At 43.8% G+C, this 15,565-nt stretch overlaps 1 protein-coding gene across 4 annotated transcripts in view; it reads right to left on the reverse strand.

Annotated features, from left to right (window-relative positions):
* Nucleotides 1-15,565, reverse strand: part of TET1 (tet methylcytosine dioxygenase 1) — a 124,579-nt gene that overhangs the window by 32,944 nt on the left and 76,070 nt on the right. For all 4 annotated transcript variants that reach the window (XM_039481019.1, XM_039481020.1, XM_039481022.1 and 1 more), the window contains 2 exons: nucleotides 2,063-2,271; nucleotides 118-268 (listed from right to left, as the gene is read on the reverse strand). In XM_039481019.1, coding sequence (XP_039336953.1) covers nucleotides 118-268; nucleotides 2,063-2,271 — 360 coding nt within the window. The remainder of the gene's footprint in view (nucleotides 1-117; nucleotides 269-2,062; nucleotides 2,272-15,565) is intronic.

Here is a 15,565-nt window from a genome sequence, read left to right on the forward strand (position 1 = left end):
GAGGGGGCGCAGGCAAAGGTGCATGTATGCATATGTGATGAGTAAGTGGACATCTGTAGACTCTACCACTAGTTCTCTAAACATTCCTATCAAATTCTTTTCAGAGAAAGAACTTACTTGTTTAGGGTCATCTGTGAGAAGTCTAAATTTCCTGGGGTTTTTGCTTCTGGCAAATTTACAGCCATTGAAATACATACTCCATGAACAGCCAAATGAGAATGAGGCTCCACAAGTTTCAGGATCAAGTCCTTGACATGCACAAGTGCGGCTACAAGACAGGTAATTGCATGACAATCAGCCGGCAAAGCAGAAACTTTCGTTAGATACATAATTACTTACATGACTTCTATAATCCATAATGAAATAACTGAATGATTTATAAATATATCTGAAACCTTCAATCAGTTGTTTCTGTTAATAATTATCTATTTATGAAAGCATGATTGGCTTATTGTTCTTAAAGAGTCACTCATAAGTAACTCAAGCCTCAAAACTTGTATCTAACATGAAAATATATATCTCCTTGTTATACCCACCCTACTGTAATTTTGACTTCTCCAGCTTTGACTAATTAAAAAAAAATGCAAGTTATTACCACTCTTATTATAGCTGTCCCGCAGCCCAATAAATACTGTCCAAAGCTCTGACTGTGTGTGGAACAAGTATATCGAAAGTCATCCACATTTTGAAATGAAAGCATGCTAACACGGAGAAACCATTAAAAATAAATTAGATTTAAGTCACTGAAGAGTTGTAAAAGGATTCTGATTAGAGACAGGCCCTCCAAGAATCTGCACTGAGGCAGAGCTGCTCTTGGTGTCTGATTTGGCTGCTGTAAACTTTCCAGTCAATTTACCAACCAATGGGATGAATTAGTTTCATTTCTGATGTGCAAAGGAACATCCCAGGCTTGAGTGCCCAGGCTCTCTCACCTACAAAGCTCAAGAAGTTTGATCAGAACCTACTCTACTCTGAGCAGCACAGCATCAGCGGGAATGTAGCAGGGGTCCAACTAATGCAGAACCTTAGAGCATGCAGGGAAAGGTTTTGTTTTTGTCTTTTTTAAAGTCTGGACATCTGTATAGAAAACTCATGTGGAGAAAGAGAGAGACAGCCAGGCTTTTGGGGAGATGAGAACTGACTCGAAGAAGCCAAGCTGGTAACATTGCTCTGAGGATGGCTGAGCTATGGATGCCTGTAAAAGCAGACAGTTCTTTTATAGCTGGGTAGCTAGGAGAACTGTGGAGACAATTGAGCAAGGTGAGTGTGGAATAGGACAAAACTACTGAAGTACGCTCTATTTCTGTCTAGAAAAAAAAACAGTAAGAGGCCTCCATCACCCCCCCAGTATCTTGGTGTCTGCATTTATTTCAGAAGCCCCATGTTGCAACATATAAGATAATGGCAATCTTCAAAAACAAACCCATAAAACCATCCAATCAGCAGAAATCAAAATCAATACGAAGTGTGGGTACAACTAGCTAAAAAGCGTAAGACACTTACAATTTTCCATTTACAAGAGAGCTTGAAAAATTTTTACATATAATTTAAAAACCACCCCATTTAGAGACATTATGGGCTAGACTGTACCTGATATGACATGCACTGATAATGGGGTAGAGCCATACTGCCTGAGGGGGAAGTCCTGGAGCAACTGTACCACCAGGAGATGCAATTCCTCTGGGACTCCCACCACACAGAATAAGTTTACACACTGTGCTGTTCCTCAGGGAGGTGCAGTGTGCTTTCCACTCATAGTCCAACCAAAACTGATACAGGGTGGCAGTCACATTTCACCTCCTTCCCATCTCTTTGGGTGATGAGAGGCCTTGGATGTAAATAGAGGGAGCAGTCCGTGTACTCTCTTAGCACATGCATACCTGGTGCACAGTCTGGCCCTTAGTGAACAACAGGAATTGAACATCACACTAAAATGACACCCAGTGGTTTGTGTTTTAAATAAGCTTATATATTTTGATTTTTAAATCAAATACGTTTCCTTTTATGCAGACCAACCTACAAAACAAGGAGAAAATAAACAGGTGCTATGAACATCACTTACTCTTCATTTAATGCACATCTACGGCTTGTGGGACAGCCATATTTTCTGAGACTCTGTGTCAGTTCTTTATATAATGTATCAGCCAGAAGATGAGGAATCCCTTCCCAGGCCAAAATCAGAATCACTATGACGGCAGTTTGGCAGTGATGTCCTGCACGCTGACGTACCAAGCACAGCAACTTTTCCTCATCACTACTTCTTCGTATCACCTGCAAGAATCATTTTATTCATTCTTAGATTAGGAAAGGATATATTTCTAAGATCTTGATGCCACATCTTTACTCGCAAAATAAACCATTACTGACTCACCATATCATCTTATTATGCATTACTAAATAAATAAATTACATTCAAAACAAAAAACAAAAAAAACAAACCAAAATACTTAAATAACAGCTATGTATGTACTTCTCCCATTGAAGTCAAGAGTCATTTTTGGGACCTGTCCAATTAACTTCAATGCAAGTTGCATGCATTTAATTAACAGCAAAATTTAGCCCTAACACTGTTAAACAAGCTAGCAAAAACCAAGAAGAGCCAAAGTTAATGTTCTATAAACTTGGAACTTCCTAACTTTAGCTCATTTATATCACAAGCTTAATATTACTGAAACATTCTGTATTAATTGTGGATTTCTATTCTCTATGCTGGAATGCCCTAGATTTGAAACATTCTAGTAGGAACCACTACTGCCCAAAGAGGTCCCACAATCATGGGCTCTGGAGAGGACCATATCTTACCCTCTTCTGTGGAACATGTTTCTGTATTGCACTCTGGGCTGTGTAAGAAATCAGGAAATTTTTTCTGTGCCCCATTGGGTAGAAACAATCAGGAAGATGGGTTAAAAAGAAAATAATTATAGGGGAAAATGACAATCCTGGTATAATAGATCCACTGAAAACCTAATCTCTCCTGTGAATTGATATTGTAATGACAAGACTACCTCTAAAAAGTAAAATGCAGGTACATAAAAGAACATATCACAAAATTACATATACTTATGTGTTAGGATAGTTTCTATAGTTATTACTGGAGATCATATAATTAAAAGAAAGCAGTGAAAAGAGGTACATTGTTTTCTCCCTTTTGGCAATAAAACTATGAGTAAGACTTTTCCTTGATGCTGTTTATGTCAATATAGGCCTTAAAATAACTTCAAGAGAACTTGGAAGTTAGACTGTGTTCTGTTGGTCACATAATTTAATAAGTTAGCCAACTTCACTCATTTGATATCGCATACTGAAGACTAGATAGAATACAAGATCATATTATTCGTGATGCTGCAGAAAGGGAAAAAAGGGATACTAAATACCTCTAGTATCAGAGGGGTAGCCGTGTTAGTCTGGATCTGTAAAAGCAGCAAAGAGTCCTGTGGCACCTTATAGACTAACAGATGTATTGCAGCATGAGCTTTCGTGGGTGAATACCCACTTCGTCGGATGCACCTCTAATTCCTCTGTATTTAAATTGTAAATTTTTTAGGGCAGGGACCATCTTTTTGTTGTGTGTTTGTACAGCACCTAGCACAGCGTACTCCCAGGAAAATTCTGTGCCACTGTGCACATGCAGAATTCATGTCCCACCCAAGAATATTTTTTTCTCTGCAGAAAATATGTTCTGCTGGAGAGGGGCTGCAATTATGCCTTTCGCCCATTAGGGGCTGCTGTGTTGCCAGAACAAAAGACAGCTACTCCTAGGTGGGAGAAGCCCTGCAGATAGGGCAGAGAAGAGGCTGTGTTCCTCACATAATCCTCCCTGTGGGGCCAGGTGGGGAGCAACAGGATGGGGGGAGACAGGCAGTGTGGGGTACATCGGGCTGCTGGGGGAGAGGTCACAGGCACCCCCAAATTCAGATGGGCTAATAGGGAGGATAGATTGGGGCAGAGGCTGAATGGAAGTGGGGGTGCAGAGACGGGGGAGGGGGTGACTGAGTGAGGGTACAGGGCCACATGGGGATGGGAGTAGGGAGTAGCTGGGGGGGATGCAGAGATACATGGGAATGGGGCGGGGGCCACAGGGCCACTTGAGGATGGGGGAGGGGTGGCTGACTGAGGGTGCAGGGCCACATGGGTACAGGGGGGCAGAGGGGTGCAGGGCCACATGGGGATGGGGAAAGGAGGGGTGGCTGAGTCGGGGTGCAGTGACAAATGGGGACAGCAGGAGGGGGTGCAGGGACACATTGGGATGGGGTAGATGTGCCTGACTGAATGAGAGAGGCTAGGGGTCAGCCAGGGTCTGTATGGGGGAGGCTCCCCAACTCCCTAACAATCTCTACCTACCCCCCCCCAAAAAAACCCTGTTCCATACTTCTCCCATCCACACCCAAGAACCTTCCAGGTTCACTCCCAGGCTGCTTCCCAGCAATTACTTCCCTCTCCCTTAGCTCCTCCTTTATCCCTGACTCTCCCAAGCCTTTGGACTGTTTCTAAGGGGGGCAGGAAATACATTTCTGTATTGTAGTTTAAATGAATTATTACTCAAAGTTCTGTATTAATATGCCTAGTAAGGAATCTATTTGTCAAAAAACATTTCCTGAATCTTTTTTGTTGTCAGTAGTGTTACAGACATATTTCCTGACAAGTATTTTTAAATAAATTATCAAAATAATTGAAAATGGCATCATTATATTGTGTTATATTGACAAATAAAATATGTAGAATTTTAAAGTATCATGCACAGAATTTTTAAATTTTTGGCACAGAATTCCCCCAGGAGTAACAATGGGGTCCTGGTCCATGCCTAGTAATACAAATAATAATAGATAATCAGGAGTACTATTGACTTTATAAGACATGCAAAATTAAGGAAAAATTTGCTTGCTATCCTACTCCTATCTGTTCATTAGGTATTTGCCATAATTAGAGTCAAAGATACATTATGTCATTGTAGTGAGGCGGCCTGGCTCCCAACGGCCCCTGAGAGGGAGGAACTGGAACAGCCACCTCAGTGGGCGGAGCCACCGCCGCCTGTCCCCGCCCCCCGGAAGTCAAGGGGCGGGACAGGAAGTATAAAAGCCCGGCCTCAACACACAGTTGGAGCCCAGCGGCCGGAGAGGACGGACGCTCCTGTTCAGGCTCCTGCCGGACCGAGCCTCCCTCGAGCCAGGTACCCGGACGCGGACGGACCAAGCCTCCCTCGAGCCAGGTACCCGGACGCGGACGGACCGAGCCTCCCTCGAGCCAGGTACCCGGACGCGGACGGACCAAGCCTCCCTCGAGCCAGGTACCCCGATGTGGACTGGCCGAGCCTGCCCTGAGCCCGGTACCCCGAGGAGCTGCCTGAGCGTTCCCATGACCCGAGTCCGGAGGAGCAGCCCGACCTAGAGAGCCCTCAGCACGCCGTGGAGCCCATGGTGTGGGATCCCGCTGCAGAGCCCAGCGAAGAGCAGGTACCCATGGAGGGGGAGATGGGAAGTAGCCCGGGGGTAGCTGACCCCAGTCTGGCTACGACAGAGGAGGAGCCGATGTCGGTGTGTTTCGGTCAGGACCCCACCGACACTGCAGCGGATCCACGCCGCTGCTAGGGCCCCGGGCTGGGACACAGTGGAGTGGGTGGGCCTGTGTCCCCCCTGCCACCCCACTCACGGGTGGCAGACTCCCCCTCCCACCAGCGCTCAGGCCTAGAAGCCTGCACGCACCTGCTGTTGCTCAGCTCCTGTCCGAGGACCTGAGCTCCTTGAACTATTGGTTGCTGTCCCGCCCTGACCTAGGGCTTGGGCATACTGACTATTATTATTGCTCAGCTCCTGATACAAGGACCTGAGCCCTGAACTGTTATTGCTGCTCAGCTCCTGATACAAGGACCTGAGCCCTGAACTATCATTGCTGCTCAGTCCCTGCTGTAAGGACCTGAGCCTAGAACTGCTGTGTTGCTGCCCCACCCTGACTAAGGGCCTGGGCTTCCTGACTTTGTTAGGGCTCAGCCCCTGATGTAAGGACCTGAGCCTAGAACTACTGTTTATTACCCACCCTGACTAAGGGCCCGGGCTTCCGGAACTATTGCCATAGCTCAGCTCCTGAGACAAGGACCGGAGCCCCTGGGACTATTGTTTGTTGCCTCACCCTGACCTACGGCTGGGGCTTACTGACTATTGTTGCTCAGCTCCTGACGCAAGGACCTGAGCCCTGAACTATTATTGTTGCTCAGCTCCTGCTGTAAGGAGCTGAGCCTAGAACGGCTGTGTTTGGGGCCCTGCCCTGATTGAGGGCCGGGGCTTAGCTTGTTAACTTTGTTACTGCTCAGCCTGCAGGGGGATCTGAGCTCCCTGGATTCTTGGGTGCTGCCCCGCCCTGAGCTAGGGCTTGGGGCTTACTGACTTTGTAACTGCTCGGCTCCGGCTGCCAGGACCGGAGCCTAGAACTGGTTCGCTGCCCCGGCCTGAATGAGGGCCGTGGCTTATTGACTGTATGGGTGCTCAGCCTGCGGAAAGGGTCTGAGCCTAGACCTAGTGTCTGCTGTCCCGCCCTGACTGAGGGCTGGGACTCATTGCAGTAACTGTGTGCCTTCTGTTCCGCCCCTGCTTGAGGGGCAGAACCCCAAAACCTTCAGAACCCAGAGACTGATTGGGGCCGTGTAGTGAGGCGGCCTGGCTCCCGACGGCCCCTGAGAGGGCACGGCCCCAACCTCGGACTATTACAGTAATAAACAACAAATAACTAAATAATAACAGGTAGACTAAAATTAGCTTGGGAAGGACTCGTATTCTCCAAATAAAACTGATGGGGTACATCAGTCTCTCCATAGGGCATTGCCATTCCCACTGAAGGGTCAAGGTTCCATTTATGAGCTTAAATAACCACATAGTAGGAGCTTGGACCTCTCATGGGTAATACTGGGACAAATCTCCTCTTCATAGTCCATTCACACCCAAAACTGAACTATTGAGAGGTACCCCCCACACCTGTTGCAGACATCTGATCCTTAAACTGCTGATATTCTGTTCCAGTATCTGTGTGAGACAGCGAATCAACCAACCAGTTTATTTACCTGACTACCCCTTTTTGCTAACTAGGATTACCTGTTACAAAGGACAAGTAGTACAGAAATCATATATATGAACCCTAATGTTGTGAGAAAGTCATGAATCACAAATGCAGTAACAAGCATGTACAGGCACAGTATGGCAACCGCGACATCATGACAGAAATACAAGAAATAATATACAAGGACACAATCATTCATTACACTACACTACACAGAAAACCCAAACATTCAGCATGTGGGCAAGATAGTGCAAATGCAAGAAGCCTTCACCTGCCCATATGATACTTTTAATGTCTGGGTCAACATGTGGGTTGCCTATCAGATCAATGACCCAGCCTCCTTGTTGTTGCCACACGAGTCTAACTGTAGTACACGATCCTTGACCTAGTCATCCATAAGCATATGAAACATTCTGACTAGTTAATGTGAGGGGCCAGCCACCTTTGCAGTTTCCCTGAAAACTCACAAACAAACAGAGGGTGTTGAACAGATTTAATATTAATGGATTCAGAGGCAAACTGTGCCAGCTTAGCTGGAAAAGTAGGCACTATGCTCATTCGTGTTAAGAGAAAGGCAGCTTCAAATCATTTAAATTGAAAGCTGAATAATACACGTAACAAACACTGATATACCTTAAATTTAACAAAAAGCCTACTAAGTACTTCTAATTGCAGTACTAATCCTCAAAAACAGTCCTGGTAGCGACTAAGCAACCACAATTTGTTACATAGGCAAAATAACAAGAGTAGGAAAATACTTCATTTTCCATTTGGTCTAGGTTGGAAGTATTTACAGGAAGTTTATTGTGCCTGATATACAATACAAATAATTTAGAATTCATGACAGTTAATATTTTATAAACTTTTTAAAAACATAGTTCTTCCAACTCAACAAGAGAAGGAGGATTTAATGTAATTGTTCAATATAAAATATGATGTTTCTAGTCTCCCTAGTCTTTCTCTTTCTCCGGTTTCATAACTGGTATGAGAAAGGTGAATACCTCAGTTTCTCAGTGCAAAAGAAAGTTGTCCTTTGTGAGCTCTAATACCTTTTTAAACTGCAGATGTACAGTTCAGAAAATATGATGGACAGGAAAATAATTTATAGAGCCATCATACCTCCCTGGAGTGCAATATGACTGGAATTTGCTTCTTTATGTATGCAGAAAATAATGTGATACCTTTACTGGCCCCCCAAACCACATTATAATACACTGCCTTTCAGGTCATAAAGATGGCAAACAGATTTATCAGTTGTCTGAGTTTTATTTTTGTGGCTCTTCTGAAATTATGAGTATACCATATGCTCTTAATTGTATCGTGTTGGTTTGATTTCTGCAGCCTTAGTGACTTCTTCTCTTTGGGCTTGGCTACACTTGCAAGTTGCAGCGCTGGTAGAGGCTTTCCAGTGCTGCAATTAGTAACTGTCCACACCTGCAAGGCACATCCAGCGCTGCAACTCCCTGGCTGCAGCGCTGGTTGTACACCTGGTCAGGTTGGGGTGTATCGATTGCAGCACTGGTGATCCAGCGCTGCTCATCAAGTGTGGACACACATCAGCGCTTTTATTGGCCTCCAGGGAATAAGGAGATATCCCAGAATGTTTTTAACTAAATTACTCTCTTTGTTTTGTTATGCAGCCTCTCTTTGTTTTGTTGTGAACTCCGATGGGAGCTCCCTTGAACTGCTTATCTAAAAAAACAAACAGTGATCACAGCAAACAGGAGCTATCTGTACCTGGCTGTGAACGATCAAATGAGAGGCAGGGAGTGAATGTTTGCTTGACAGAGAAACAGCGTTGGATGCAGGCTGTTTGCAATTAAGACTAAGGGTTTGCGAACATTTTGTGATTTTTCAATCCAGGAAGCTAACACACAGTGTTGGCTCCAAAAATCCACTCTCTCTATCTTCCCCGCTCCCTGTCACAGTACACCACCCTCCACCCCCCTCTTTTGAAAAGCACGTTGTTGCCACTTGAATGCTGGGATAGCTGCCCATAATGCAGCACTCCCAACAGCGCTGCAAATGTGGCCACACACCAGCGCTGGTAGCTGTGAGTGTGGCCACACAGCAGCGCTGTTCCTGCACAGCTGCATGACCAGCGCTGCAACTCCCAGCGCTGCAACTTTCAAGTGTAGCCAAGCCCTTTGTATCCAAGGTAAGGTACTTTTCTCGCCTGGTAATCTAGTTGGAATTCACCATGAGGCTAAATAGTTACGTTCATTTCCTCCCTGCCAGCAGATGGTGACAGTGCTGCTAGAATTCTGGTGTAATGTAATTCCCCATATAAGTAGAGCATGCCAGCTCACATTCCACAGCTGACTGGTTGAACTCAGTAAAAAACAAACTCTGTCTCTATTAACACCTACTCATTCCACAAAAGCAACACCACATCCAACTTTAAGTCACATAACAGCAAACATTAGTTAGATGTCTGCACGGCTTGAGGGCAAATCCAGCAAACGAAGTTAGCAGGTAATTCTTGCAATATATCAACCCTTCTAGCGAGGCAAATTGCCAGAAAGAAAGAAAGAAAGTCTCAGAGTGACTTAACTGTGAGCTCTATTACATCTTTTTATTCATGGATTCCCAAAGAATTATTTGCAGGCCAAGAGCAGCATGTTGAGCTCTATAATACACAGGGCTGCCCAGAGGATTCAGGGGGGCTGGGGTCTTCGGTGGCGGGAGGCCCCTGCTTTGGCGGTAATTCGGCGGCGGGGGGGGTCCTTCCGCTCCAGGACCCGCCGCCGAAGTGCCCCAAAGACCTGCGGCGGGACCCCCGCCGCCGAATTACCGCCAAAGCGGGCCCCGCCGCCGGGTCTTCGGTGGTAATTTGGAGGTGGGGGGTCCTTCCGCCCCGGGGTGGAAGGATCCCTGGCCACCGAAGACCCGGAGCGGAAGAAGCTCCGGGGGCCTGGGCCCCGCAAGAGTTTTCTGGGGCCCGCAAAGCGAGTGAAGGACCCCGCTCCAGGGGCTCCGAAAAACTCTTGTGGGGGCCCCTGCGAGGTCCGGGGCAAATTGCCCCACTTGCCCCCCCTCTGGGCGGCCCTGATAATACACCTCTCCAGGGCTTACAATACAGCCTTGACTATTATAATGTAGGTGGAAGTCAGCTGTCCACTATTTTTCCCCATGTGCAGGGATGGGCTTCTGGAATCCTGGGTATTGGCCAGCTGGACTGCTCCTCCTTCCTTCCATGGGATTTGCTCTTACAAGTGGGACCCTAAAACATTCCAACATCACATTCTTTTCCAATGCACTCTGAGATCAGAAGTAATGTGGCACTTGACTTCTGACCAGGCATTCTACAAAGCAAGTAAAATCAAGGTTTCACTTGATTTCTGAGGAACACTTAAAGTACTAGTTTTGACCTATAAAGTCCTAGATTGATTTGGGAGCTCACTACTGAAGAGACTACCTCTCTCGCTGTGCAACAGGAGGCAGTACAGGGTTTTTCAGTGAGGAATTCCGAGCTCTGGTATCCACTTTCTGCATTGATTCCTCTGGATCTAGATTTCATAACCTTCAAGATACCCCCACAAAACTCACCTGTAATCCCAGCTGTTTCCTGGGCAGAACAGAGGATGCTACTGAACAGGGTAAAGTTACAAAAGAAGACATGATATTATGTTGGTTGTTAGGGAGATTAACAAGTATAGTTTTGAGGTTTATAACCTATTGAACTTATTTTGTTTGGTAAGGTTTGTTTTTAATTGTATTTAATGCATCTAGAGTTTATGAGAGCCGAATAAATAAGCTAAAATATGTACTAAAATAGGACTAATTAATTTAACAAAGTATTGTCACAGATGGCATTTTAGATCCTGTAGCCTGCAAAATATGCCCAAACTGAGCTAGGCAAAAACTTTATGCTTCACCAGTATATGCCAATTCAGCGGGGAAGGATGTTATTCCACTCAATGGAACTGATTGAGAACTGGGTACTCAATGTCACTTAAAAATCCTAACTGCACTGACTTAGGGGGAAGGGATAGCTCAGTGGTTTGAGCATTGGCCTGCTAAATCCAGGGTTGTGAGTTCAATCCTTGAGGGGGCCACTTAGGGATCTGGGGCAAAAATTGGTCCTACTAGTGAAGGCAGGGGGCTGGACTCAATGATCTTTCATTTCTAGGAGATCCCTTCCACTTCTAGGAGATTGGTATATCTCCAATTATTACCTTTACCTTAGGAAACAAATGCAATCAATCATTAATACTAGTATTAATAAAAATCAGTGAGTAGTGATATCCTATCAGATGAGTAGAGAAATCAAATTTTACAAATGTCAGTCCTAGATATTGGCTAACTTGCTTTAGAGTGAAGGTAGAATGGTAAAGTTGCTGCTAACGTTCAGTTACTTTTACCACATCAAGACAGTGTATCCATGTTCAGATTTTTAAAATGTTAAGTCTTTTCAACATTTTACTTTGTTGCACTGAACAAGTATGATATAATTCAATCAAATACACAAAGAAATACTGTTTTTAAAATGGCACTTTCAGATTTGTTTTGATGATTTGTCATTTAGGGCACCCTTTTTTTTACTGCTATTAATATCAGAGGGATTTCTAATTGCTCAGTTACATTCAAATGTCTGCTTGTATCAAATGCTTTACTGAAATCTAAATAACTTAAGATCACTGCATTCAATTTTACTATAAACTGGTAATTATCTGAGTGACTGGCATGATCTGTAAATAAGAATCCATACTGCTTATTGTTCATCAAGTTTTACTCTTAAGTGCTTACAGATTGACTCTCTTATTGTTTGCTTTAGTACTGGACCAAGAATTAAAGTTACACCAAATGGCTGATCATTTCTTGGATTACTCTTTTTATGCATCTTAAAGATGAACAGTACATTTTCCCCTCCCGCATTTGACTGTTGTAAATGAGTTAAACAAGAGAGTTAAACCGTTTCTTTGCCTAGCCCTTATGAAACCTTAGATCAGGAGTAGGTAACCTATGGCATACGTGCTGAAGGCGGCACGCGAGCTGATTTTCAGTGGCACTCACACTGCCCGGATCCTGGCCTCCGGTCGGGGCGGCTCTGCATTTTAATTTAATTTTAAATGAAGCTTCTTAAACATTTAAAAAACCTTATTTACTTTACATGCAACAATAGTTTAGTTATATATTATAGACTTATAGAAAGAGACCTTCTAAAAATGTTAAAATGTATTACTGAAGCGCAAAACCTTAAATTAGAGTGAATAAATGAAGACTCAGCACACCACTTCTGAAAGGTTGCAGACCCCTGCCTTAGATGCATGTATTCTTTCACTGTTTACAGGGCCGGCTCCAGACCCCAGCGCGCCAAGCGCGCACTTGGGGCAGCGTCCCGCGGGAGGGCGGCAGGCGGCTCTGGTGGACCTCCCGCAGGCATGCCTGCGGAGGGTCCTCTGGTCCCGCGGCTCCAGTGGAGCATCCGCAGGCGCGCCTGCGGGAGGTCCACCGGAGCCGCGGGACCAGCGGACCCTCCGCAGGCACATCTGCAGGAGGTCCACCAGATCCGCGGGACCAGCGACCGCCAGAGCGCCCCCCGCAGCGTGCCGCTGTGCTTGGGGCAGCACAAATCCTAGAGCCTCCCCTGACTGTTTATCAGTTCTTTTCATCAACTTGTTTGGAAAGCACCTAGCATACTTTGATGTTACAAACATACAACAGCAGTAATAATCTAATAAAACTCTCATTAGAATATAACACAAATTCCATAGTCTCAATGTTTTATTAAAGACTGAGATGAAGTTACTGCGTGTTGCAGCAAACATGAACACTCTAATATTGAATTCCCCATCTCATTTTAGCTTTGGTTCTGTTCTCTGCTTGACTTGTTATTTACCCCTAATATACTTTTAAAACTAAATTTATTTCCTGTAGTTAATTCATTTTTCACATTTGCCATTCAACTTTTCTCAATGCAAGTTTTTATTGATACCACATACTCATGCCTTCCTCCTTTCCTTTTTTTATTATTTTCACTATTATAATTTCTCTGTTTCCCTTGGTCATCAAAGTAGTCACAGCAGCATTTTCTTATTCTTAGGTAAGACAACTGCTTCCTGTCATTTATCTGTTACAGTATCTCTTAGGTTCTTCCATTCCCTCTGCATCATTTTGCTTCCAGTTATTTTTACACCTGGGTCCTCCTTGCCTGCCTCCACACTAGTTCATTTGATTTTCTACATTGTCAGACAGTTAGGGTATGGCTACACTTACAAATCTGCAGCGCTGGTAGTTGCAGCGCTGGTTGTCCAGCTGTGCAGGGCCAGCGCTGGTGTGTGGCCACACTCACAGCTACCAGCACTGGTGTGTGGCCACATTTGCAGCATTTGCAGCGCTGTTGGGAGTGATGCATTATGGGCAGCTATCCCAGCATTCAAGTGGCAGCAACGGTGCTTTTCAAAAGAGGGGGGTGGGGTGCGGCGTAGTGTGACAGGGAGTGGGGGGAGAGAGAGAGAGTGGATTTTTGGAGCCAACACTGTGTTAGCTTCCTGACTTGAAAAATCAGAACATGTTCCCGATCCCTTACCCTTAACTCTTAACTGCAAACAGCCTGCAGCCAACACGACTCCCTTTCTCCCCTCTGCCCCCGCTGTTTCTGTCAAGCAAACACTCACTCCCTGCCTGCCTCATTATCTCATTTGATTGTTCACAGATTGATCACAGCAAACAGGAGCTGTGTTTGTAGATAAACAGCTCCTACGGAGCTCGGAGTTCACAACAAAACAAAGAGAGGCTGCATAACAAAACAAAGAGAGTAATTTATAAAAGCATTCTGGGATACATCCTTATACCCTGGAGGCCAATCACAGCGCTGGTGTGTGGCCACACTTGATGACCAGCGATGCAGCACCAGCGCTGGAATCCTTATTCCCCATGCTGAGTGAGGTGTACGGCCAGCGCTGCAGTGTAGCCATACCCTTAGTGTATCTGTTTACTATAATGGTCCTCCCTCAACAGAATAGACTGTTACAATTATGCAGAATAGGATGGCTGTGTTTGCAATTGTAAATGAATTGGCAATTAAAGTGCTTAAAATCAATCCCATCTTACTTATTATTTACATTGGATTATATGTATACAGGATATTAAAGGAGATATGCTATGAACATATCAAAGCTAGTTGCTAAATTTGCTTTCCAGATTGCAGAAAGTGCAGAAATTAGTTGGCAAAACCTCTCCCAAGAGTTTTGCTGATATTACTTATGATGCTGGTGATGCAACTGACAAAATAAGGAAGTAAATAATATGTTGCTACCATCTGATTAATTTTGCTCCTTAATGTATAGAAGACTGAGAAAGGAAATCAATATTTGTGGGATGTGAAAGGATAAAGCTGTTAGGAAAAGAAACAATTTTCAGACTTTTAAGGTTTTATTATAAAAGATGGAATGCAAACACATACACGCACAATAAATACTAGGGAAAATACTGCCTGTGTTATCTGAAAACAAATGGAAATGGCAATTAACTTTTAAAAGTTAATTAACTTTTCAATTGCCGTTTTAATTTTATTGGGCTGAAATTTGACATACACACTATAAAGCCAGCAAATAACTTAAAAATTTACGATGGATGGGTGATTTACTTAGTGTGCAATTATACAGTCAATAAAATGGGTTTGCAATGGTTTTAGATGTTTTTCTAACTAAAAAACTTCCTAATTTTACAAGATTAAATTTTGCAGCCATTTAGGGCTAGATTTTCAAAAGGTCATTTTGGCCAAACTGTAACTATGAGTATTCATTTACACCCATCAGAAAATTGCCTAATTTACAATGACTGTAAGCTATAAAATGTGTTTTGAATGTTTTAAGTGAAATCTAATACTTGTTAAAACTAGTGGACTAAGCACTGCAGATTGAAACCTCCTAGTCTCAGACTAAGCATAGGCAGCAAAGAGGACCAACTCCCCACAGTGTTCTGCCAACATCCATCAGTCCTATTCTAAAAAGACAACTTTTGGACATGAGTGTAAACTGAGTCTGTATGACCATTCTATCCTTCACCTCTCTGCTATTATAGCCTTTTCTAAGAACAACCAGTGATGACTGCACTGAGACCAGCAACTCATTCCATGTAGTTTTGATAGGAGGCCCATACATATTTGTACACAAAGCTATACTAGGTATCATACATACAATATGCTTGATTTTTTTTTTGTACTTTCTTTCAGTGTTGCATTTGTCACCTACTAGTCCTGCACTACTTAGGATGCCAAATCTTCACAGTATTTTACAGCTGGTTTTCACTGCACTGAGTTATTTTGTAACGTAAACTCTATGCATGACATAATTCGTATTTACTGTTTATATGTAAAACTGTAGGCATCTGAAATAACATGTTAATTTGCACATTTTTTTAAAATCACAATTTCAGTCTGTCTGTGTTCAAATTGTTCCTAACCAGCATCTTTTATTTTGGATCACTGATAAGAATCATGCTTTATACTAAATGACACTTTCTTTTAATTTTTAAAGAATTAAATGTGTTTGGTCTCCTGCTCTGATTTATTATG

The sequence above is a fragment of the Mauremys reevesii genome, linkage group 7, assembly GCF_016161935.1.
Source record: "Mauremys reevesii isolate NIE-2019 linkage group 7, ASM1616193v1, whole genome shotgun sequence".
NCBI classification, from domain to species: Eukaryota; Metazoa; Chordata; order Testudines; family Geoemydidae; genus Mauremys; species Mauremys reevesii.